This window comes from Melospiza melodia, chromosome 18, assembly GCF_035770615.1.
Source record: "Melospiza melodia melodia isolate bMelMel2 chromosome 18, bMelMel2.pri, whole genome shotgun sequence".
Taxonomy (NCBI): Eukaryota; Metazoa; Chordata; class Aves; order Passeriformes; family Passerellidae; genus Melospiza; species Melospiza melodia.
In genome coordinates this window covers 619,151-642,500 of record NC_086211.1, presented here as the reverse complement: position 1 = coordinate 642,500, position 23,350 = coordinate 619,151, and the positions used below count along the sequence as shown (strand labels likewise).

General features: G+C 60.6%; 4 protein-coding genes across 5 annotated transcripts in view; 1 reads left to right on the top strand and 3 right to left on the bottom strand.

Moving 5' to 3' along the window:
• LOC134426489 (nascent polypeptide-associated complex subunit alpha, muscle-specific form-like) overlaps positions 1 to 5,104 on the bottom strand; it is a 6,646-nt gene extending 1,542 nt beyond the window's left edge. Inside the window, exons 1-7 of the mRNA XM_063171525.1 lie at positions 3,418 to 5,104; positions 3,204 to 3,316; positions 3,044 to 3,102; positions 2,573 to 2,730; positions 2,326 to 2,488; positions 2,066 to 2,257; positions 1 to 166 (exon numbers count right to left, since the gene is read on the bottom strand). The exon at positions 1 to 166 is cut by the window's left edge and continues 50 nt beyond it. Of these exons, the coding sequence (XP_063027595.1) occupies positions 1 to 166; positions 2,066 to 2,257; positions 2,326 to 2,488; positions 2,573 to 2,730; positions 3,044 to 3,102; positions 3,204 to 3,316; positions 3,418 to 4,597 (2,031 nt within the window). The 5' untranslated portion in view covers positions 4,598 to 5,104. The remainder of the gene's footprint in view (positions 167 to 2,065; positions 2,258 to 2,325; positions 2,489 to 2,572; positions 2,731 to 3,043; positions 3,103 to 3,203; positions 3,317 to 3,417) is intronic.
• A 2,239-nt stretch (positions 5,105 to 7,343) lies between these two features.
• NDUFAB1 (NADH:ubiquinone oxidoreductase subunit AB1) lies at positions 7,344 to 9,390 on the bottom strand. Its single transcript, XM_063171515.1, has 4 exons — positions 9,127 to 9,390; positions 8,953 to 9,040; positions 8,160 to 8,266; positions 7,344 to 7,512 (listed from the first exon to the last, which is right to left on the bottom strand). The coding sequence occupies exons 1-3, from the start codon at positions 9,388 to 9,390 to the stop codon at positions 8,175 to 8,177; spliced, it is 444 nt and encodes a 147-aa protein (XP_063027585.1). The 3' UTR covers positions 7,344 to 7,512; positions 8,160 to 8,174.
• Positions 9,391 to 10,062: 672 nt separating this feature from the next.
• PALB2 (partner and localizer of BRCA2) lies at positions 10,063 to 18,597 on the bottom strand. 2 transcript variants are annotated; one of them, XM_063171512.1, is made up of 13 exons: positions 18,541 to 18,597; positions 18,413 to 18,472; positions 18,236 to 18,323; positions 15,764 to 17,659; positions 14,314 to 15,104; positions 13,994 to 14,077; positions 13,708 to 13,872; positions 13,243 to 13,328; positions 12,803 to 12,964; positions 12,534 to 12,650; positions 12,152 to 12,239; positions 11,002 to 11,150; positions 10,063 to 10,559 (listed from the first exon to the last, which is right to left on the bottom strand). In XM_063171512.1, exons 1-13 carry the CDS (start codon positions 18,589 to 18,591, stop codon positions 10,328 to 10,330), a joined length of 3,969 nt encoding a protein of 1,322 aa, XP_063027582.1. In that variant the 5' UTR covers positions 18,592 to 18,597; the 3' UTR covers positions 10,063 to 10,327. The 2 variants fall into 2 exon arrangements, with proteins under 2 accessions (XP_063027582.1, XP_063027584.1); XM_063171514.1 differs by having other exon boundaries at positions 18,266 to 18,323.
• Positions 18,598 to 18,636: 39 nt separating this feature from the next.
• DCTN5 (dynactin subunit 5) lies at positions 18,637 to 23,137 on the top strand. Its single transcript, XM_063171511.1, has 7 exons — positions 18,637 to 18,721; positions 18,852 to 18,920; positions 19,362 to 19,480; positions 19,904 to 20,015; positions 20,651 to 20,753; positions 20,982 to 21,073; positions 22,852 to 23,137. Exons 1-7 carry the CDS (start codon positions 18,674 to 18,676, stop codon positions 22,870 to 22,872), a joined length of 564 nt encoding a protein of 187 aa, XP_063027581.1. The 5' UTR covers positions 18,637 to 18,673; the 3' UTR covers positions 22,873 to 23,137.
• Positions 23,138 to 23,350: the final 213 nt, after the last annotated feature.

The window sequence follows — 23,350 nt, the reverse complement described above, 5'->3', positions numbered from 1 at the left end:
GGCCGAGTCCCCCCGGCAGCCGCAGCAGCCGCTGTCCAGCACCTGCAGCTGCAGCAGCTCCTCCGAGTTGCTGAAGGCCGGGTTGTCCAGCGAGCTGGCCGAGGGCAGCCCCGAGCGGGACCAGTACTGGGCCGAGACATCGTCCAGGCGGCAGAAACGGCGGTAGCTGAGGGGCAGGATGGGCGCGGGCTCACGTGTGCACACACGGGTACACATACACACAGAGATGCACACATACAGGTGTGCACACACACAGGTACACAGGTACAGAGACACAGGTGTGCACACACAGGTACACAGGTACAGACACACAGGGCAGGCATATGCACACATGCATACACACATGTGCACACAAGCACGTGAGCACACAACCCCAGTGACTGGCAGCACAGATCACAGATTTCTGCCCAAATTTCCTGGGTCCAGGGAGGGCCCAGCCGCACACACAGGGTGGGGACAGAGCCCGTGACACTGCTCAGCCTCTGGCCGCAGCTCTGCAGTGGTTGCAGCTGTTGCAGTGGTTTCCTCGGGAACAATCCCCAGGGCACATTACAGAAAGGGCAGTGAGTGGGGCCAGGAGAGCAGAGCCCGTTCCCAATGAGCTGCTTTGTCAGGGCTGTGCCTGAGCCTCGCTCACCCCCCAGGATGGGCAGGACACTCTGGGGCAGGCAGACCCCCTGCCACGGGCAGCACTGAGGGGTCCCAGAGACCACGTACTTAGAGCCCATCAACACATCTCACACATCTGTCCACAGCAGCACAGCCCACAGCCCTTCAGTGCCACCGCAGCCCCATACAGCCCACAGCCAGCCTCTCTGGCTGCACCCCACTTCCCGTGGCTGGGAGCATCCCCTCCATCACCTCCCACTGCTGTTATCCCACTCCCAACGCTGTTTTCCTTGGCAGAGCTCAGCCCCAGCCCAGTGACCCCACCATGGCTTTCCCTGCTGCCCCTCGCCCCCCGACCCCAGCAGGGGCAGCAGTGGCCACCTCCCAGAGCCCCCAGACCCCAACAAGGGCAGCAGTGCCCACCCTCCGCAGCCCCCCGACCCCAGCAGGGGCAGCAGTGGCCACCTCCCACAGCCCCCAGACCCCAGCAGGGGCAGCAGTGCCCACCCTCCGCAGCCCCCAGACCCCAGCAGGGGCAGCAGTGCCCACCTCCCAGAGCCCCCAGACCCCAGCAGGGGCAGCAGTGCCCACCCTCCGCAGCCCCCAGACCCCAGCAGGGGCAGCAGTGCCCACCCTCCACAGCCCCCAGACCCCAGCAGGGGCAGCAGTGCCCACCCTCCGCAGCCCCCAGACCCCAGCAGGGGCAGCAGTGCCCACCTCCCAGAGCCCCCAGACCCCAACAAGGGCAGCAGTGCCCACCCTCCGCAGCCCCCAGACCCCAGCAGGGGCAGCAGTGCCCACCTCCCAGAGCCCCCAGACCCCAGCAGGGGCAGCAGTGCCCACCTTCCGCAGCCCCCAGACCCCAGCAGGGGCAGCAGTGCCCACCTCCCAGAGCCCCCAGACCCCAACAAGGGCAGCAGTGCCCACCCTCCACAGCCCCCAGACCCCAGCAGGGGCAGCAGTGCCCACCTCCCAGAGCCCCCAGACCCCAGCAGGGGCAGCAGTGCCCACCTCCCAGAGCCCCCAGACCCCAGCAGGGGCAGCAGTGCCCACCTCCCAGAGCCCCCAGACCCCAACAAGGGCAGCAGTGCCCACCCTCCGCAGCCCCCAGACCCCAGCAGGGGCAGCAGTGCCCACCCTCCACAGCCCCCAGACCCCAGCAGGGGCAGCAGTGCCCACCTCCCAGAGCCCCCAGACCCCAGCAGGGGCAGCAGTGCCCACCTCCCAGAGCCCCCAGACCCCAACAAGGGCAGCAGTGCCCACCCTCCGCAGCCCCCAGACCCCAGCAGGGGCAGCAGTGCCCACCCTCCACAGCCCCCAGACCCCAGCAGGGGCAGCAGTGCCCACCTCCCAGAGCCCCCAGACCCTAGCAGGGGCAGCAGTGCCCACCTCCCAGAGCCCCCAGACCCCAGCAGGGGCAGCAGTGCCCACCCTCCGCAGCCCCCAGGGCTCCCACCTGCTGCGGGTCTGGTCGGCCCTGGCCTCCAGCAGCAGCGCCTTGAAGCGGCGCACGGCGAGGGCAGCGAGCACGGCGCCCAGGAGCACGATGCTGAGCAGGACCCCGGCCGCCGTGCCCAGCAGGCCCTGCTGCGTCACCCGGTAGTCGCAGCGCAGCCCCATGAACCAGAAATCGCTGCCCACGGGGCACCTGCAGCGAGGGGCCCATCAGCGCCAGGGGACAGCGCCGCCAGCCCGGGCTGTCCCCAGGGCACTCACTGGCAGCGGGGCGGCTGCTCCCGGCCGTGCGAGCAGATGCCGTGGTTCTTGCAGTAGGCGCGGTGGCACAGGGAGGTGCAGGTCACGTTCCCGTCCGCCCCGGAGGCGCAGGCGAAGCCGGACGGGCAGGTGAAGAGCAGAGCGCAGGGCTCCAGCGGCCGCGCTGCGGGACGGGCACGGCTGTGTCACCCTCCCTGCCCGGCGTGTGCCCGCCCCGCCGGCAGCCCCCAGATGGCCCCGCACTCACCCAGAGCCTCGTGGCGCAGGACGGGGGCCGTGCCCAGCGCCAGCCCCGGCCGGGCACGGGCAGAGCCCAGCGCGGCCTCCAGGAGCTCGTCCAGCCCCGGCCCCGGCAGCTGCTCGGCCGCGAACAGCGCCTCGTAGCTCAGCACCACGCTGCCCTTCCTGCGGGGACACCGCGGGGACACCGCGGGGCTGGGGGCGCCGCTCGCGGGCCAGCACTGCCTGCCCCCGGCCCAGGACAGCCCCCGTGCCGGGAGCGGGGACAGGCTGCGGGACCGTGCCAGCACCCACCTGATCCCCGACACCTGCGGGACCGTGCCAGCACCCACCTGATCCCGACACTGCGGGACCGTGCCGGCACCCACCTGATCCCGACACTGCGGGACCGTGCCAGCACCCACCTGATCCCGACACTGCGGGACCGTGCCGGCACCCACCTGATCCCCGACACCTGCGGGACCGTGCCAGCACCCACCTGATCCCGGTGACCTCCAGCCGCAGGAAGCCAGGCACGGGCGCGAAGAGGGGAGTGACCTGCACGGGGCGGCAGGAGCTGAGCGCGGTGTCCCCGGCCCGCATTCCCCAGCCCGGCCCGCAGCCCCCGGCCCTGCCCGCAGCCCCCGGCCCGCACTCACGGTCTCGTTGAAGCTGTGCAGCAGCTCCTGGCGCTCGGGGGAGCCGGGGTCCTGCAGGGCCGGCACGAACGCCATGTCCAGCACCAGCTCACAGCGGATGCGCAGGAGGGGCGCTGCAGGTGACAAGGGGACCAGCAGGTCATGACCCCCGCAGGAGCCGCCTCCAGCTCCTCCTCCTGCCGTGCCCCAGCAGAGGATCCCAAACCCGACTCACCTCTCAGGAGAGGGGGCTGATCCTCCACGATGAACACCTGGGGGGCCCTGCCCACCCCAGCCGGTGTCACCTGGGGGGTGTCAGGGTCTGTTCTCCCTCTGGGGCTGCTCGATGGCCGGGCCAGCTCTGTGTCCACAGCAGCTGGGGGCGACCCAGGGCCCTCTCCATGGGAATCTGGGGGCTGCTGGGGGGGCCCGGGCATCACAGTGGGCACATGAGCTGGAGATCCCCAGCTCACCCCCTGCACATCCCTCTGTGGTACAGCAGGATGTGGCTCTGCTGTGACTGTCCCTGTGTCCCAGAGCCCTTCTGGGCTGGTGGCAGCTGTGATGGTGGCAGTGACAGCAGCGCTGGTGACACCAACAGCAGTGGTGGGTCCTGGGGAAGGTGCAGGCTGGGACAAAGCTGCCTGCTGGGGATGCCCAGGTGCTGAGGGGGGTGCCAGGCTGCCCACTCCCACCTGGGTCCTCCCCAGGGATGGAGGGCTCTCAGCAGGACCCACCTTTGGGCTGGAGTGGGGCAGCCCTGGGGAGGGGTCTCCCAGAGGGGTGCCCACAGTGGGGCTGAACCCCAAGACGCCCCAGCTGGTCCCTGGGGAAGGCAGTGGGGCCGACAGCAGGGTCAGTGCAGAGCCACTGGCTGGGGCAGACTGTGGGGACAGGGACATGTGGGGGGACCCAGGACTGGTGTGTGTCACCCCACCCTGTGCCACTGCAGGGCTGCCAGGGCCTGGGGGCACAGGGGGCTGCCCTGGGATGGCTGATGGGCTCAGGGGGATGTGACCCTGCTCAGGGGCACCCCCTCTGTCAGGTGGGCCCAAGACCCCTGTGGTCAGGTCCAGAGCTCCTCCCTGGCCAGGAGATGTCACCCCTGGGGTGCTGGCCATGGAGGTGGGGAGAGGCAGAGCTGAGCCCCCGCGTGCGGCAGGCAGCGAGGCTGGGCCTGTCCCCACGGCTGGCCAGGCTGTGCTGGCCAAAGGGCTCCCACCAGGCCCAGGGGACAGTGCGGAGGGCTGAGGGGCAGAGCGGGGACCCTCCCGTGGGTGGGAAGCAAAGCCCTGCCCTCCTGACAGCCCTGGCATCCCCTGCAGGGTCCCTGTGGGGGTCAGCAGCCTCTGCAGCCCCCCAGCAAAGGGTGACGTCCCTGCTGTCCCTGTTCCTGAGCTGCCAGTGGCCAGCATGGTGCTGGGGCGGGTCCCTGGGCTGCTGTCACCCAGCTGGACAGTGTCATTCTGGCTCTGCACGAGGGCTGTCCCAGTGGCCCTCCGTCCCAGCAGGCTGCTGCTGGAGCTCCGCTGTCCCCCGGCAGAGCCTGGCACTGTCACGGAGGGTGGTGAACGCAGAAGCGTCCCCTGTGCGTTCGTGGCACCTTCTGCTGTCACATGTCGCAGAGGGTCCGGGGGGTGCGTGGTGTCAGGGTCTGTGTGTGCCTCCGCACGGGCTGGGGTCCCTGCAGCGGGGGCTGGAGGGGCTGGCTGCTCCCAGCCTGCAGAGACCGCGGGCCCGGGGGGCTCGGTGGCCGAACCGCCCCGCGCCGCCGGCCCTGTCCCGTCCCTGCCCAGCCCGGGGCCTCCGGGGCTCTGCTGCGGGCTGGAGAGCTCGGGGGTCCCGGGGAAGGGCGGCGGTCCAGCCTCTGTCCACAGCTGCCCCACGGCCCCTGGTGTGGGCGGCCGCCCCGTGCCAGCTCCCGGCTGCGGGCGATCTGCGGGCAGAGGCGAGGGGCGAGCACTGAGCGGCTCCGACCGCGGGACCCTGGGCCCAGCGAGCGGCAGCCCCCGCGGAGGGCACTCGGTGCCCCGGAGGGTGCGGGAGGGCGGCGGTACCGGTACCTGTGCCTGTCCGGCAGCGCTGCCCCGCCGCAGGGCCCAGGTGGGCGCAGGGGTCGGCGGCGCTCAGAGCGGAGCCCGTCCCGCTGCCCAGGGCCGGGCAGAGCCGTGCACAGCATTCCACGAGCACTGGGAGAGAGGGAAAGGAGCAGCGTGCATCGGTGCTGGGCATCGAGCATCCCGCACCAGCACCAGGCACTCGGAGCTACCGCCGAGGTGAGACCCCCGTCTCTTTCTGCCTTCTGATAACCGAGGGGGGCTCTGCTGAAGGAGATGCTCCAGAACAGCCCAAACCCAGCTGGGAACCGCCTGCCCCCGTCCCAGCGAGGCGTGCCCAGCCCTGCCCCACCACCTCACTGTGCCCGTGCTGGGCTCACCCCGAGCGGGTGGCAGTGCTCCGGGCAGGGCTCCGGGGTCCTTGGCGGCCCCTCTCCGGTGATAATGGGCGGTTCGGCAGGAGCCACGGCGGGTGGGCACCGCCCGGTGGGGCTGGCACAGCCCGGGGGTCACCACAAAGCCTGCGGGCCCCGCTCTGCACCGGCGCCCACCCGGGCTCCCGCAGGGGCAGCACTCGCCGCTTTCGAGGCCATGGAATCGCCCGGGCTGGTGGCACGGCTTGGCACGGAATGGCCACACGGAAAACCACACGCGGCCGCCGCCGGCGTGCCCGCCCCGCTGCCCGCTCGCCCCGGTACCCGCGGCCGGGCCCGCTCCGGGCAGGTCCCAGGGACCCCGAGCAGCCGCCGCCCCCAGCCCCAGCCCCGGCGGGGACACGGAGCCGGTACCGGCCCCAGCGCCGCCGCAGAGCTCCGGGCCGCCGGGATGCACCGGCCCTGCCGCCGCCGCCCCCCAGCGCAGCATCCCCGCCCCGGGACCAGCGGCACCGGGGACCCTTCCCGGCCGTGCCCCCCTCACCTGCGGCGGCCAGGAGCCGGGGCAGCGGCGGCCGGGGCCGGGGCAGCGGGAGCCGGGGCCGCTCCATGGCGCGGCGCGGGCGGCTCTGCCAGGCGGCGGCAGGAAGCCCCCGCCCGCCCCCGCTGCGGCGGGGCGGAGGCGCCGGGAACCGCAGCCCCCGGCCCGGACCCGCCCCACGGCACCGGCCCCGGAGCTCCCTCCCTCCCTCCCTCCCTCGGGCCGGGCGGACCGGGGCTCGGCAGCTCGGCACTGCCCCGGTAATCAGCGCGGAGCCGCCGCCCGCGGCACTCGGGGGACTCGCAGCCCCTGCCCGTCCCCCTCCCACCGGTTCATCCCGGGACGCGCGCTCTGCCCCCGGCTGTCCCCGCTCCGCGAGCCGTGCCGGGACAAAGGCTCCCCCAGGACACCAGGGTCAGCTCTGGCCGCAGGTCCCTCACCACATCCCTCAGGGTCACCACGCCCGCGGGAAGCAGCGACACTCCCCACATCAGACACCTTGTGTCCATGCCACGGGGGCACAGCAGCCAAACCCACCGTGTGCCCCCAGCTCTGCTCAGAAAACGCCCCAGAGCTCAGCCAGGCTGTGGGGCACGAAGTTTCCAAGGGCACGGTGAGAACAACACCTGTGCCACGGAGGCAGAGGGGCACTGCTCTGCCAGGGATCCCACAGGGAGGTGCAGCTCCTGAGAACACCCTGGGATCACCCAACCACAACACAAGCACCATGGGCAGCACTGCAGCCTCTGCTCCATTTTCCATCCTTACCTCCCCCACTGCCAGAGGATCTGTTTTCCTTGACACTTCCTTGGCTCCCAGCCTGGCAGGGCTGCTGTGACATGTCAGTGTTTCTTGGCTCTGAGGAAAAACTGTGCAGTGCTCAGAAATACCCCGTTCCTGCCTCGTGAGGGTTAAAGCAAGGCTCCCGTGTTGTGATGAACTGGGTGTACAGGAACAGCGATGTCAACTTGCTGTTCAGCAGCAGGAAAATCATTCCCCCCCTTATTTTCCATCAGGAAAGCAGAAGCCTTTCACACAGAACTTGTTTTTATCAGCACTGATGAAATAAACAGTTACAAGCATGCAGGGCAGAGCCAAATCTCGGGGCAGGGTCCCCAGAGTGTCCTTCACACCCAACACCATCACCAGGACCCACCCACTGTGTGAGACAGAACAGCCACCACCAGAATGGTCTTAACTCTTTATTCCTGTTTTTTTCTTGTTTTTAAAGGACAACACATTCGACAGCTTTAAATACAACATCCACGTGCAGCTTCCAAAGAAGGCAGCAGTGGGACAGCGTGCGCGCTCCCGTCCATCCCTGCCGGCACCAGCCCAGTCCTGGTGTGGGACAACTCCTGGGAAAACAAAATCCACACATTTAACACCTCACCAAGCATTCAAAGGCACAGAAGCGGGTCAGGACACACTGAGCACTGAACACAGGCACAGAAGGAGCCCCCAGTTCTCTCCAGAGGCCACAGCTCCCACCCTGCCCTGCACAGAGACGGGTTGCAGCCCCCCTGCAACCAGGGGGCTGGGGGGGAAGCCTGGAGCCACACAGGAACAGGCAAGAATGTGGATCAGTGCTGCAGGCTGGCCTGAGGCCACCTCATTTCCCCTGCAGCCCTCCCCGACCGCTCCTATAACCCTTTCCTGCCCATTTCCTTCCCGGCTGAGGCAGAGGAAACGGCAGCAGTGGCAGGGCTGAGGTGCCCCCACACGCCCTGCACAGGGCCCAGGGACACAGGGCCATGGCTGAGAGCAACCTGCCACCCACTGCTGCCCCAGGGATGAGTGCTGGATGTGCCAGGCAGGACCAAAGGAGAGGCTGAGCCCACGTCCTGTCCCCAGCTGCAGGTGCTTCAGGAAAACACCTCCCACCTGCCCTCCCTGCTGGCACCCACAGCTGCTGCCAGCTCCCTCCCGAGCTGCTGGGCTCCCACCTGTGCCACACATCCCCCTGGTGTGTGCCCAGGCACCCTCAGAGCACCTCTGAACTCACCTCTGAGCATCTGCTTCACTCATAAATATCCTTCTTATCTGCAATGTAATCTACAATCTCCTGTGGGCGCATCAGCTTCTCTGCATCTCCGTCAGGAATTTCAAATCCTGCAAGAAAGGGCACACACTTAGCCCAAAACCAATGGAAAAGCGAGCAAGGGCAAGGAAGGGATGGTTGGGGACTCAGGGGACACACGCAGGGGTTGCTGTGCTAGCCAGAGCTGTCACTGCACTGCCCAAAGTGACACTGCTGCCAGACAGGGGACACGGCGGGCACAGCAGGAGCCAGAGACCCCAGACACCGGTGTGTGGCAGGGCTCAGCACCCTCTGCTCCCCTTTCCCCCTCCCCGGCTGGTGCCCATGGCGGGTGGGACAGAATTCCTGCTTCCAGAGGGGCTGAGCTCCAGAGCAAAGGGCCATATTCCTGACTGCTGCAGGTGCCCAGCTCACTGGTGGCTCTGTGGGGTCTATCCTGCCCCCAGGGCCTGCTCTGCCCCCAGGGCTGGCACTGTGGGGTTTGCCCTGTTCTAGGAGCTGGCCCTGCGGTGTTTGCCCGGCTCTGTGTGGTCTGTCCTGGCCCCAGGGCTGGCCCTACGGTGTCTGCCCTGCTCTGTGGGGTTGGCCCTGCTCCCATGCCCGGCCCTGTGGGGTTTGTCCTGCTCGGTGTGGTCTCTCCTGCTCCCAGGGCTGGCCCTGCGGTGTTTGCCCGGCTCTGTGCGTCTCTCCCTGCCCCACACGGCACAGGCCCGCGGTGCCGCCGCTCGCACGGCCCAGCAGCCCCGGGCGCCGTTACCGAACTCGTCCTCCATGGCCATGATGATCTCCACTTGGTCCAGACTGTCCAGGCCCAGGTCCTTCATGAAGTGGGACTCGGCTGTGAGCTGGGGAGGACACGGCGGTCAGCGGGCCACGGGCACGCGTTACACCGGAGCCCGAGGCCCGGGCGCCTGCCCCCCGTCCCGCTCACCTTCTCGGGGTCGATCTTATCGTAGAGCTTGAGCACGTAGAGCACCCGGTCCTTGATGTCGGCCAAGGTCAGGGGCGGCAGCTCGGAGAAGCTGCGGCAGAGGGGCGCGGCCACACGCGGCAGCCGGAGCAGCGCGGGCGGCGCGGGGCGGCCCGGCGGGGCGGGGGCGGCGGGCGGCAGGCGGCGGAGGGAGCGGAGCGCGGCGGGGCGGGCGGGCAGCGGCAGCAGGCGGCGGGCGCAGGACGAGAGGACACGGGCCGCCATCGTCGCTGTCCCGGCGGGCGCCGCGCGGAGAGACCGGCGCCTGCAGCGCCCTCTGCCGGGCGGCGGCCGCAGCGCCCCGGGCCGCCATCCCGGGATGGGCCGGGCCAGGAGCGGCGATCCCGTGACCCGGCTGCGGTCCCGTGATTCCGGTTGGACCGGGCCGATATCGCCGCTCCCGGCCCGGGAACGCCTCCACTGCGGGAGACTCCAGACCCTGTCTGGACTCTGTTCCTCTGTCACTACACAGGAAAGTTCTACCTCGTGTCCAGGTGGAACTTGCCATGCTCATAGCCTCTTGCTATTGCTCAGGACCACTGAGAAGAGCCCGGTCCATCTTCTTGGCACCCCCTTTATCTAATCACACACACTGATACCGCTCAGCTGTGTCTGCTCTAGAGGCTGACCAGCCCCAGCTCTCTCAGCTTTTCCTCATCAGGGGGATGATCCAGTCCCTTCATCATTTCCACAGCCTCTGCTGGACACAGCCCTCCAGCAGTGTCTCACAGGGCTGAGCAGAGGGGAAGGATCCCCTCCCTGACCTGCTGCAAATGCTCTTCCTGGGGACACCATTGTCCTCCTTGGCCCCCAGGACACACTGCTGCTCAGGACAAGGTCCATGAGAGCCCCCAGGTCCTTGTTCACAGCCCCCCCATAGAACAGTGACAACAGACATGGGGTGGTTCCAAGGCAGCACACGTTTATTGGCACGGCGGGCAGCCCTGTCAGGCCCCGTGAGGCAGCTCTCGGCTGCGGGGGCCGGTACTGGTCCAGCTGCATGGTGCCATCACGTGCCTGGCCCGTCAGGCGGGTCCTGGCTGCGGGGGCTGGTACCGGTCCAGCTGCATGGTGCCATCGCGGCACGTGGCCAGCAGCCCGGCCCGTCAGTCAGGGGCCGGTACCGGTACAGCTGCACGGTGCCATCATGGCGCCTGGCCCGTCAGGCGGGTCCTGGCTGCAGGGGCCGGTACCGGTACAGGTGCACGGTGCCATCACGGTGCCCCGCCAGCAGCCCAGCCCCACCAGGGGCCCAGCGGGCCAGGGCCCAGTGCCCCGTGGGGCCCGGGGGCAGCACGGCCGTGCAGCAGCCCTGCAGCAGGTCCCACACGGCCACCGCACCCGACGTCAGCACGGCGGCTCCCGCAGTGTCCCACACGTCACCCTCCAGGTACCTGCGGGGACACGGGGGTCAGCAGGAGACAGGGGATGTGCAAACCATGGCGTTTGTTCGGTTAGCCCAGGGCTCAGGTAAAGATTAATAGCAGGCAGCCTACAGTCCGGACTGTTCCTCCAGTGCAACAGGACAGGGATCAGCCCTGAGGAGCCCAGGGACACTTCCCCAGTCCCTGGGGACAAAGCCAGCCCCGTGGTGATGGTGACAGAGCTGCCAGGGCGAGGGGTCAGCGCACAGCCCGCAGTGGGAAGCGGGCAGGAAGCAGCCCACGCCCCCGGCCCCGAGCCCGGCACCGGACGCACGCAGGGCCGGATGCAGCCCCTTATCACGGGGAGATGGCAGCTGGATCCCTGCCAGGGCTAGCTGCTCCCCAGGGCCTCTCCCAACACCCCGAAGGAGCCAGCCCAGCCCAGCCCAGCCCAGCCCGCCCCAGGACTCGCCTGCCTGCCGGGCCAGGGGGCAGGCAGCAGGACGTCACCGGCGCGCTCCGGCCCGTGCGCGGGTTGAAGGCCACCATGCGGAATGCTGGGCTTCCACAGGACTCGCTCTCTTTGGCATGAGGGTGGCTTAAAACAACAAACAGAAGGCCCTGACACAGAGAGGGAAAATACATCACTAAAAACAACAGCAGGAGGAGGAAAACCAAAATAATTTTCCAAAAATTAACTGCTACACTCTCTCTAATCACAGCCCTATGAACAGTGATGCATTATTTTTTACTGAGGAAAACAGAAATGGTTTACTTTCCTTATCAAATTAGATAAAAGCAAAAGCAGCTGCTGGCTGATAAGGGCTGATGCAACACAGCAAAGTGACAGCTCAGTGACCCAAGGGATTTATGAATTTCTCTTCCCGTTTCAAAAAGCTAAACCTGCCATAGGATGAGGTGACACTTCAAAAAACAAAATAAATAAATTTTCTGGGTCACATTTTAATCCCTACAAGCTTAAAATATAACAAAAATTCCATGGAAAGCAGCACAACTGAAAACAGTAGCTCCCAGAATGGCCACAAACCAGCATGAAATATACTGGGATGGATAATGTGAGGACCCAAGGCACCATTATTGGACAAGACATTCTTGTCCCTAAAAGTTACATGCTCACTGAAAACAATCAAATCCTTGATAAACCACACAACCCATTGGGAATCACAGCACAGGTAGAAGCAAGGGGGGAAAGATGATTAGTATGAATATTGGTTTCACACAGCCCATTCCCTCAGGCATGTATGTCCAGAGGAACATTCACAGAGGGATTCTAATGCTGGCAGCACGCACGTGTGACATGGAAGAGGCTTGCCAAGCACCAGGCCTGGGCTACAGCACTTCTGCTTTCCACTCACAGCCTGCTGCAGCTTTGGAATGCACCAGGATGCATTGCTCCCACTTTACTAGCACCCTGCAGAAAGCCAGGAGTAGAGGCAGCCGGCATAGGTTATTTATTCCTCCTGTAACCTGTTTACCCTTGAATTATTTGCAGTGTATTGAAACAGAGCTGATAATTCAACCCTCCCTAGCAACTTCAATCCTTTATGTCCCCATCCCAGTCAGTGCAGCCCAAGCATGAACTGTGAATTTTGTGTACGTACAGAGTCAGAATATGCTCGATGGCAGATGGAAGCTGGGTAGGAATAGCCAACGTGCATCTTCCTCAGGAGCTGACCAGTTCTCAGATTCCTGCAGTTGGTGAAAATACAAATTCTGACTCATTTCTAATCACAGTTACACCCCTGTGCAGGACGGACATGGGTTTGGTTCCACATTAAGCAAATGAAGCCAATAGGCAGGAAGGGTGTAGTGAGGATGACACAAAAGCAATGGAATTACAGCAATTCCCTGGCTGTCTGACTGTGGTGCCACACTGACCACTGGCCCTCTGACAACCACCATTTCACCAGCACCCCTGTACAGCCCTGCAGCTGCTGAAGCTGTCCCCAGCCCCTAAACTGTGTGTGGCAGAGGAACACTCACCAAACCACAACGCTGTTCCCTGCAGTGGTGCCCACCAAGGCCTCGCTCATCCCTTCTACCTCAGCAAAGGCTGTAACCGTTTCTTCAGGGGGCATCAGAGTCTGCCTGTCCTTGCTCCTGAAAGGAGACCAGCACATAGAAGAGCAGGTAAAACAAAAAGTGTGTGTTCTGCAAGAGGAACATGATACTGCTCAACATCCGAGGTGTTTCCTCGCTTTTATCCCACCCACCACACGGACACCACCCCAAAGCAGCACCCCCAAACTCACCCCCCTGTCTCTGAGAGAAAAACCATCTCCACTTGCTGCTCCTGCATGGTCCTGCTGCTGCTCACCAGCCTCCAGTCCTTTAGCCCAGCAACTGCTTTTATATTCCCAGTTTTCACTAGGGAGTGCTTGAATGAGTCAGTCTCAGAAGAATAAAGCAAGAGCCTAAATCAAGAGACAAGCACACACCATGACAGGAGGAAGCCCCACTCAAATGTGCAGTAGCATATAGAGATCAGTCTGTGTTCAATCAGCCTGCCAGCTCTGAGGTGAATTAACAGGTCTTTACAGTTGATTTTTAGAAATCCCTTCCACATTTTCCAACTGTTAGAGCAACTGAGAAAGTGCCACATTAGTAAAAAGATAATTTCAACCACTTCTCACAAGGAGCTGAGCTGCAACTACTCAGGGTGCAAAGCACTAGTAAGAAATAAATACAAAACCTTATTTCTCCAATCTCCAGCTCTCCCAGTGCTACACACACGAGGTTACAGGTGTCTGGCAGAGGAACAATCTGGATGACAGGAATCTGGGACAACAAAACAAGAATTCAGTGCCACCCACAGTGTCCCTTTATTTTCATGTTCTAGAGTGTTTCAAGTAAAATGATGTGGAGCAGGATTGATTTTCAGACCCCTCTCAAGAAGCACACTAAAATGAACAGCTGCACTCTCTGCTGACTGGTTGCCTAATCAAACAATCCCTGCTGATATAAGACATATAAAATACGTCTCAAGGAACTCTAAGGGGAAAAAGCACAAGTGAAGCGCAGCACCATTGTGTGCACGAGGTATTAAATTGCAGCAGGTAACACACAACCATACAAGCTCCAAGCTCCCTGCGTCTCAGGAGCTAACACACGGGGCAAGGCAGCTGCCCCAGCTCCAGCACGAGGAGTGTGTTCATACCTCTCTGAGGTGCCAGGTGTGCAGCCTGGCCCAGCCGGCGGGGGCCCGTGGCTGCCAGAGGGACACGGCGCTCTCGCAGGCGGTGACCACGCGCAGCTCCCTGCAGCTGCCAGCTGCTGCCCACCACACGGCGCCCACGTCCACGGCGCCCGAGCACCAGGGCTCCTGCAAACACACACTGCGCTCTCCTCCGGCACACAGCACTGCCTGCTGCACCGCTGCAAACCCCGCCTCGCAGAGCTGCTGCTGCTGCTGCCTGGGTAACAGTGCCCTGCTGCTCTCCCACCTTTAGCTCTGACACAAACTGCAAGCTCTCTTCTCTGGGGCCATCCGGCAGCGCTGCAGTCAATGGCTCTGCCACATCTTTTATCTGCATGAACAAAGTAAAGAATGAGCATAATTCAGCTTTGAAATTATATTCAGCACCTGCAAGAACGAGGCAGAATTGTTGCATGCTCTCAGTCACTCTCATGCAGGTACTGCATGCCACTGCTATGATCCATGCAAAGAGAACTTTTCCCTGAAGTCAGACAGGACTCTGGAAAAAGGGGATTTGCCCACAAAACCACTGGCTTAGTACCCTTCACAAAGATCCCAGCTTGTTACCTGTTCAGGTGAAGTTCTGCAGGATTCCTGCTCTTTGTTCTCTGGCTGCTGATGCTTCTCCAAGGACACAGTCTCACTAGATTTGCTCTCAGGACCTCTTTCAGCTGCTGAAGGCAATGCTGTACCTTGCTTCTCCTGGTTTCTGGCAGCCCCTGCAGCACAGCTGTCAGGGTGAGGTGGCACAGCAGGGTCTCTGTGTGCCACATCCCCCAGGACCAGGGCAGCTGCTCCTCTGGGGGAAGATGGGGTCACTGGCAAGGCAGGTACAGAAGGTGTGTCAGGGAACGCCTCAGTGTGTACTGAAGGTAAAACACCTGGGGTTGCACCCACAGCAGGGAAAACAGACGAGGAAATCTCAGGCTCAGGGTGAGTGGGAGCCTCTAGGACAGTCCCCATGGGAGTAAACAGCAATTCATGGGTGGAAAGCTCCTTCTTGGAAGTCAGGCCTTCCATGCAAGGGAGTTCAGGCAATCCGGTTTTGGAAGGCAAAATCAAATTACTTTTTTCTTTTGGTTTCATTTGTGCATCTGGTGTGTCCTCTGGAGCCACACCATCCCCAGACACAAAATCCTCCAAGTCATTCACAGGGGATGATTTCAATTTCTCCAGTTTCAGCACTCCAAATTCCTCATTTGGTAAGTGGAAGTCCCTGATGCCCAGCTTAGGGATCAGCCACTGGAGGCTGCGGAAGGAGAAGAGGGAGCCACGAGTGTTGGAGTTTGCAGCAGGGAGCCCAAGGGCAGCAGGACCCTGTGAACCCCTGGGACTGCTGCTTCCTCTGCTGCTGGCATCTAAACACAAGAATACAAGACAGAACATCACGTCATAAAATAACAGCAACTTGCCTTTTCAGAATCTCTCATGAAGGGTGGCTTGGATTTTAAAAACCATCAAAACACCATGTTCATCTTAACACACAGAAGTGGAAAGACACTACACTCTGCAGTTACTCTGTACCTCTGGATAAAGCCTTCAGCTCAAAGACCACCACCAAAGCCTGACAGATACGCCTGAGTGCTTGGTCAGTTTGGTTTATTGCTTTTCTTCCTACACTTTCTCTTTTTTCAATATTCACAGACCCTCATAAAGGAGAGAATAATGATTAGCATGCAGACTCGGTTGGAGGAACAGACGGACATTCACCTGCTGGCAAACCAGCCCTAGTGTTCACAGCCTTCACTCCAACAGCAAGGGCAGCTCAGTAAGTTCCCAGCCCTGCTCCTCCTCTGTTCATTCCCTGCATAAGTTTCTGGAATGGTTCAAGGAACATGGGCACCACAATAATCTATTTTTAAATAAACAAATCTCATTTTTAAAAGAATAACAGTTAACTCCTATTGTATTTTCTTGCATAAACACAGCAGGGTTTGAGCAGCAGGGCCTGCACTCCCAGGGACGTTCCCTGCCTCGGGGAGTGGGGCACTTTGGGGAGTTTATATGTGAGAAGTACCTGTTGAGCCTGTCGGGGGCCTGTGCCTGGCAGAGCAGCGCAGGGAGCGGCGCAGAGGGACGCTGACCCCGGGCAGCTGCTCGGCTCCTCGCTGCCTCTTCACACGCTGCACTGGATGTTTGTCTCCCTGACACACAGCAGCACTGCCCTCCACATCTCCCACACGGCTGGCAAAAGCGTCGCTCCCTGGGCTCAGGGAATCGCTGCTGTGGAGTGGATGTTGAACCTGCTCCAACAGAGCCTTATGGCATTTCCCTGGCACTTGGCTCCCACCCTGAGGAGGGTCAGGACCTGCTGGCTGGGTAGCTCCAGTCACTCCTGGCCCTGCAGGCCCCGGGGCTGCAGCACCAGACACTCTCCTCTCATCTGAAGAAGACCTTTCAAGGTTAGCATCACAGTTTTCCTTTTCACTCTGGTTCTCATTTGACAGCAGAGCACTGCTTTCATTGGCCATTGTGGGATCCTGACTCTCTATAAGCTCTTGTGACACTGGATGCATGGGGGCTTTGCAAGCTGCCTTCCTTCTTCCTTTCTGTTTCCTCTGGGATTGTCTCTGCTCTTGCCTTGTGCTAGTGATGCTTTTCTGAGAAACGGATTCAAGAGAAGTGCTGCTGTTGCTGGATGCAGGAAGGGATTTCTGAGAACTACTTGAGTTTGCTTGATCATTTTCTGCCCCAAGAAAAGGGAAGGGCTCAACCCCTGGCTCTAAATCACCCTCAGCTCCCTCTTGCGAGGGCTGATTGGGGTTTGCATCTTTCTGCTTGCATTTACTCCGCTGGCCTTTCTTGCTCCTGCCCAGCTGGCTGAGGATGACAGCGTCCAGGTCCACCTTCCTCTGGCAGTTGGACATGCGGCGAGTTGTCCGCACGTAGTACTCCACGGGGAAGAGCAGCCCTTCCACCACTGTGCAGGAGCTCAGCGTGCCCTCGGGAGCCACCGCCTTGGCAGCAGGAGAGAGCCTTGACTCCATTTCAGTGTGTTGATTCTCCAGCACTCCTTCAGCAGTGTCCAGAGCTTTATCTGCAGGACAGGGATTCAAGGTATTAGCGTCACTTTGATGTCCTTCATGGTTTTTACTCTCCTCGGTTATGGTGTTATTTCTGCTGTCACGCAATATTTCATTTTCTGACATTAAATCCAGGAGCCCACGTAATTCTCCCTGATCTTCACACAAACTCTGACCCTCTGGCTGTTTTACTCCGCTGGAGGACTCTTCTCTGCCATCACCTCTGGGGTCAAGTAAAACAGAATCTCCATGCTGTGAGCACGGCTCATGTCCATCAGGTGTGGCCACAGCCCCTGAGGACTCAGGCTGCCAGATGTCCCTGCTGTCCCTCAGCACATGGGGGGACAGCTCAGGCTCTCCTGCAGTGACACTGCCCTCAAACACATCCTGTACAAACCCTGATGCTGCATCAGGAGTGAAACTATGTCTTTCTTCCTGCACAGGCACTGCCCCAGGTGCCCTTTGAGCAGCTTCCTCAGTGTGTGAGACGCTGCTGTGCCTGAACAGTGGTGACTGAAGCTCCTCTGCACTGGCAATTTGAGTTTTCATCATTTCACCAGTACTGATTAGATGCACATCATGCACTGATTCCCTTTCCTTTGATTCCAGAGCCTTCGTCCGTCTCCGCAGCTTCATCATGCCTCGGGAGGTTTGGGGCTTTTTCTCCACAGGGACAGGCCTGATGGTCCCACAGCACAGGTTTTCCTGGCTGGCCTGAAAGCTTTCTGCCCGGGAGCTGTCCTGCGGGCTAACCTCATCACTGGAGAATTCTGGAATGTGCTTAACTGTGGCAGATGTTGTCTTCTCGGTGCCAGCATCAGAGCAGGTTTCAGTCTGTAACTGAGAGGGCCCATCTCTGTCAGCACCAGCAGATGTGTTACCTCTATAACCTGGGGGGAAAATGCCACACATGTAAAGTACTCCGAAAGTCCTGCCCAAGAGAAACATCACACGGTAAAATCAGGCTTTGTTATCAGGGAAAGATGGGGATCTTACAGTCAGGACCGGAGCACTGCAGACCTGGTGAGGAGGGAAGCAGAGCAGACATTACTGCGGAATAAGGCTCAGCCCAGGGCAAGGGCCATGTGGGGGCAGTGGATGTGGCCGCAGTGGCCGAAGGGACAGCGGGGCCCGGAGGGAGGGTCAGCAGGGCCGGGAGCAGGACGGTCCATGGGGGCACTAAGGGGCAACAGCGGCCGCCGGCTCCCCGGGCGCTCCCACAGCCCTGTCCTGGGGGACTACCTGCGGCTCCCACCGGGGGCAGGCACGCCGTTCTCCCCGGCTCCTACCTGGGGCACCCCGTTCTCCCCGACTCCCACCGTTCCCCCCGGCTCCCACCCCGTTCTCCCCGGCTCCCACCTGGGCCAGGCCCCCGTTCTCCCCGGCTCCTACCTGGGGCAGGCACCCCGTTCTCCCCGGCTCACACCGTTCCCCCCGGCTCCCACCCCGTTCTCCCCGGCTCCTACCTGAGGCGCCCCGTTCTCCCCGGCTCCCACCTGTGGGGCTCCGCTCCCGCCGGCCGTGGCTCCTGGCTCGCTCGGCTCGCCGTGCCCGCTGCGGACACACAAGACCGGCGGGGCTGGGACCGGCTGGCGGTGCCCCGGTGCCCCCCGGCCCGGCCCGGCCCGGCCCGCTCCGCTCACCCGCAGCCGGATGACGGTCTCGCTGTACTCCCGCCTCAGCAGCGCCAGCTTCTCCCGCAGCTGCAAGAGACACCCTTCAGGATGGGCCCGGGACGGTCCCGGTCCCGCCGCCCCGGCCGGCCCCGCACCTTCTCCTTGTCGGCGCCGCTCAGGGCCGCCGCTGCCGGCGGGGCCTCCATGGCAACCGGGGCGCGGCGGAGGTGGCGCGGCGGGCGCGCGGAGGTGACGCGGCGGAAGCGGCGCGGGCCGGGCGGGGCGGCCATGGAGCTCAGCGAGATGCTCTACAACAAGTCCGAGTACATCGAGACGGTGCGGGGCCGAGGGGAGCGGGGCTCGGGGGATCTCGGGGAGCGGGTGCGCGGGGCTCGGGGGGCCGCGGGGCCGAGCCGGGCGCGCCGGGGCCCGGGACACCGGCCGTGACCGCCCGTTCTCCCCGCAGGCTTCCGGCAACAAGGTGAGCCGCCAGTCCGTGCTGTGCGGCAGCCAGAACATCGTCCTCAACGGCAAGGTGAGCGCCGGGCGGCGGCTGCCGTGCCCCCGGCAGTGCCCGCGGCATCCAGCGCTGCTCCCCCGCAGCATCCCTGGCCTGGTGCGAGCGGCCCGTGCTGATTTCGTGCTCCTTACAGCGCCGTCCTGCTGTGTGCCTAAACCTGGTCTGTAATGCTTGCTGGCCTGGTGCGAGCTGCCCGTGCTGCTTTCGTGCCCCAAGCAGCACCGTCCTGCTCTGTGCCTGAGTCTGGTCTGTAGTGCTCGCTGGCATGACCAGAAGGGCAATTGGTGGTTCCAACCTCCTGCACTTCTGCTTTGTTGTCACTTTTCTTTTGGCTGAAAGAATCGTTCCTAAAGTAAGGGAATCTTGCTGCAGTGCCCGGGCCTCGGCATGCGTTTGTGTAAGAAATGCCAGCACAGGCGGTAAAGGGAGCGGGTTTAGCTGTGTGTCCTTCTGCAGACAATCGTTATGAACGACTGCATCATCCGCGGGGACCTGGCGAACGTGCGGGTGGGCCGGCACTGCGTGGTGAAGAGCCGCAGCGTCATCAGGCCGCCCTTCAAGAAGTTCAGCAAAGGGTAAGAGCCCCTTCCTTTAGGGAGAGACCTGAAAAATCTGTCAGCTTGATTGAGTCTTGTGTTCCAAGAACTCTTCCTTTTGCAGCAATTTGCAGAAATCATCTCTCAAACCTGCTTTTTCCTCACATGCTGAGCTGTGCCTTGGGGGTTGGTGTTCCAACCCTCTGTTGGATGGAAAGCGATAGATTAGAATAGCAAAGTGAAGAGCATGTTTCAGTTTCTGTGTGTTTATTCACAACATCTTCCTTCTCATTTGGGCCATCCTTTAGAGAGGAGAAACCCAGAAACTGTTCTGTCTCCCTTAGCACAGGATCCACATCTGTTAATCCATCTGGGGACAAGAGACTCTGTGGGGTGATTCTGGGTCTAGCAGTGTCAGTTTGTTTGTTGGACACACACAAATACTCTGCTCTCCTGTTGCAGGGTGGCTTTCTTCCCTCTGCACATTGGTGACCATGTCTTCATAGAAGAGGATTGTGTTGTCAACGCGGCCCAGATTGGCTCCTATGTGCACATAGGCAAGAACTGTGTCATTGTGAGTGCCATTTCTGTATTTTCTGTGAACTCCTGCGTGCTGCTGAGACCTTGTGACAGCAGCTGAGAGGTGTCTGCAGCAGCTGGCTGGAGCAGGCTCACTGTCTGTGCTGTTCTTCCTGCTCCTTGTCCTTCTGTGCAGGAAGCTGAGCTTTCAGGTTTACTTCTCTGAGGACAGCGTGTTCAGCTGCTGCTGGCTGCAAAATCCATCCCAAGTGTTGTCCCTGTGGCTAATGGCATTGCCCAAGGGAGGCAGCCTGGCCACAGAGTACAAATGGAATTGTTGTATTTCTGTGTAAATAAGACCAGATAGTCAAGGCTACTGTGTGCTGAAGTAGAGAAGGCCTTGCTGGTACTGCTTGACTCGGGTTTTTGGTGCCAGTTTGAACATTGACATCTTAATGTGCAGTTGTACCTGTGCTAACTGAAAGCAGACAGACATATTTCCTCAAAAAGAAAAGTTAATTTTGTTGGGAGATCATTTGGTCAGGATAAAGATTTATTCCTGTGATCTCTTATAAAGGATATGTTTTGAGCAGTTAATCTTCTTGAAATTTAAGTAACAAATCAGTAATAATAAGAAAACCGCATGTTCATAGTGTTGTAAATATAAACTTTTCCTGTTCTCTGTTTTAGGGACGTAGATGTGTTTTGAAAGACTGCTGCAAAATCTTAGACAACACAGTACTCCCTCCTGAAACCGTAGTTCCACCTTTCACTGTCTTCTCAGGCTGCCCAGGTATGCTCCCTCTATCTTCCCTTGCACAAAACTGAAAACAACATGGATGTTCTTGTTTTAAATGGGACTTCTATAACAAAGGTGGTCATTAGCATTTAGTACTTAAAAATAAAGTTACTGGGTACTTGCTGCACTGAAAAGTAGCCCTTTTAACTTGTGAAACTCCCTGTTTTAGTGCATGTACACAGTGGTACACCATGACTGATGGCCATGCTGTTCTTCTTCCAGGACTGTTCTCGGGGGAGCTCCCGGAATGCACCCAGGAGCTCATGATTGATGTTACCAAGAGCTATTACCAGAAGTTCTTGCCACTCACTCAGGTCTAGTAGCCCACAGGAGCGTTCTGGGGGTGGGCAGAGGGACCCTGAGCCCCTGTGCCTCAGCTGGCCTGGCCAAGCAGTCCCTCGTGAAAGCTGCTGTGTCCTGTTCAAACTCTGTGTGCTCGTCCAGTGTACTCCATCCCACATTGTCTGAGTTGTGCCTCTGAATGTTCTGGAGCTGGGAACGCTGAACGCCTGCCTTGGGGCAGCAGCTGGGAGTGAGGCAGGGCTGACACCTGCCTCAGCCTGTCCGCTCACTTCTGTCCTAGTTTAGGCTTGTTAGGCGCAGTCTCCATCCCAGCAGGGCTGTTCTGGCTCTGGGCACTTTCCAGGGTTCATAGGCCTTTCCTTTGGCACAATCCTTGCTGCCCATGGGCCTGCATGCTGAGGTGCACGGCCTCTTCCTTTCTCCCTGGGATTCTCTCCAGGGTACATCATCCTGCTGTTGGCTTTAGGAGTTTTGGCTGGCACTGACAGCTGTCTTTCTGTGCCTGACAGGATGTCCCTTAGCTCCTGAAGCAGGCTGACCTCAGTCCTGTGCTCTCACGCCTCAGGGCTGGTGTTCTTGGGGTCAGTGCCACTTCCTGAATATCACAGACCTTAAAGAGCCAAAGGCCTTTGAAAAGAGGATTGCCATCTCGCAGAATTCAGTGCAGCAGAAAGTGGATAATTAAAAGTGAGAGAATGCTGTAAATGTTCGCATTTATTACCCAGTGTCTGCATTTGCAGAATGCTCTCCTGTGCTTTTCTGCATTATGAAACTTAAGAATGACGCTCAGACTTCTTAGAAAGAGTGAAGATTTCATTTTGGACATGTATTAGAGCGTGAATAGTTCTTGCTGAGAGCAGCTCTGAAAGTTGGAGGCATCTGATGCTTTGTACCTGAGTTCAGACAACTGGCTGCACACCAGTCTGCCTGCTCTGGTTGTGCTCTGTTAAAGCTTAGCCTAGTCCTGCTCTAGGTTCTAACCTGCATGTTGTAGTGAAGCAGCTGGGGTTTAGGTGTGTGGTAGGTGTGTGGCTGTGGAGGAGCAGCCCTGGCGCCTCAGCTGATCTGTGGAGCAAATGCTGATACACCTTAGTAGCCAATAGCTGTGTGAGTACTAACGTGTGTAGTAGCTGCTGTACCTCCTGTGTAAAACCACTGACTGGTTTGTATTTTTACTGTACATAAATTAAAGCCTCTTCAGTTGTTCAAGTGACTCATGACTCTTCAAACCAAACTAGATTGAGGTTCCTGCTGTGCCTGGGCATGAGCCACAGTCGCTTGTTCTGTGAGTGTTACAGGCTATTCTGGCTGTCCTGTGCATTACAACATGTAGTACAGGGTGAAAGGAGCTGCTTGCTCCCCCTGAGGGGCCTCCTCTGTCACAGGCTTGACAGGTTTGGGGCTTCTTGTGAGATTGCCTGCAAGTCAGGAGTTGAGAGCACTGCTTTGCTCCAGGGTGTCTCTGGCAGTGTCTGGCAGGAGTGGGGTGTCTGTGCTGTGTTGCTGTGTTGTCACCTCAGTTTCAACACCACATTGTGCATTTCACTGGGATCGCTTGATCAGCAGCCACAGCAGCAGGGAGAGGAGTGGGTGAGGGGATGTGAGTTTGGGAGTGGGGTGGCAGCTGGAAAAGTCTGAGTGATGAATTTCCACAGCACCTGAGAGCAGAGCTGTAGTGCATGAAGGGGTGTGACACTGCAATAACATGTTTCTTGGCCTGCTCTTCCTTCTAGCTGTCTGAGCTGACTCTTCTGCCTTAATTAAAACCTCTTTTGTTGTCTTTGTTAAGGTGGCCTCTGGCAGGGCCTAAAACCAAGCCACCACTGAAGATCCCTAACACCCAGCATTGTTAACATTCCTTACACTGGCCACTTTCTCCTCCTGCCTCTGAAGCATCCCTCTGACCTGGGCTCAGCTCTCCGCCTCTGCCAGTCTGGGAAGATGGAGTGTCAGTCTCCCAGCTCTGCCCGCAGCCTTCCATCCAGCGTGGTGCAGGAGTGGGGAAGCATATCCTGCAGGGAGGGGAATGTCTTCTGTCAGCAATCTGTACAAACACTGAGCACTTCTAACCCCAAGTTGCTGTGTGGCTTCATTGAACGCTGTGTGCTTTGCTCGGCGTTGCTGACCAGGAGGGGCAGGGGGTGCTGCTGCATGTGAGGAGGTTCAGGGTCCCTGGGAGCACACCCTCCCTGCCTGTGCTGCTGGTGGCTCGGTGTGCCAGGGCTGTGTGGGAAGGTCTCTCAGGCACCAGGCCAGCGGGGACCATGCTGTGCCTGCTTTGTGGGGAG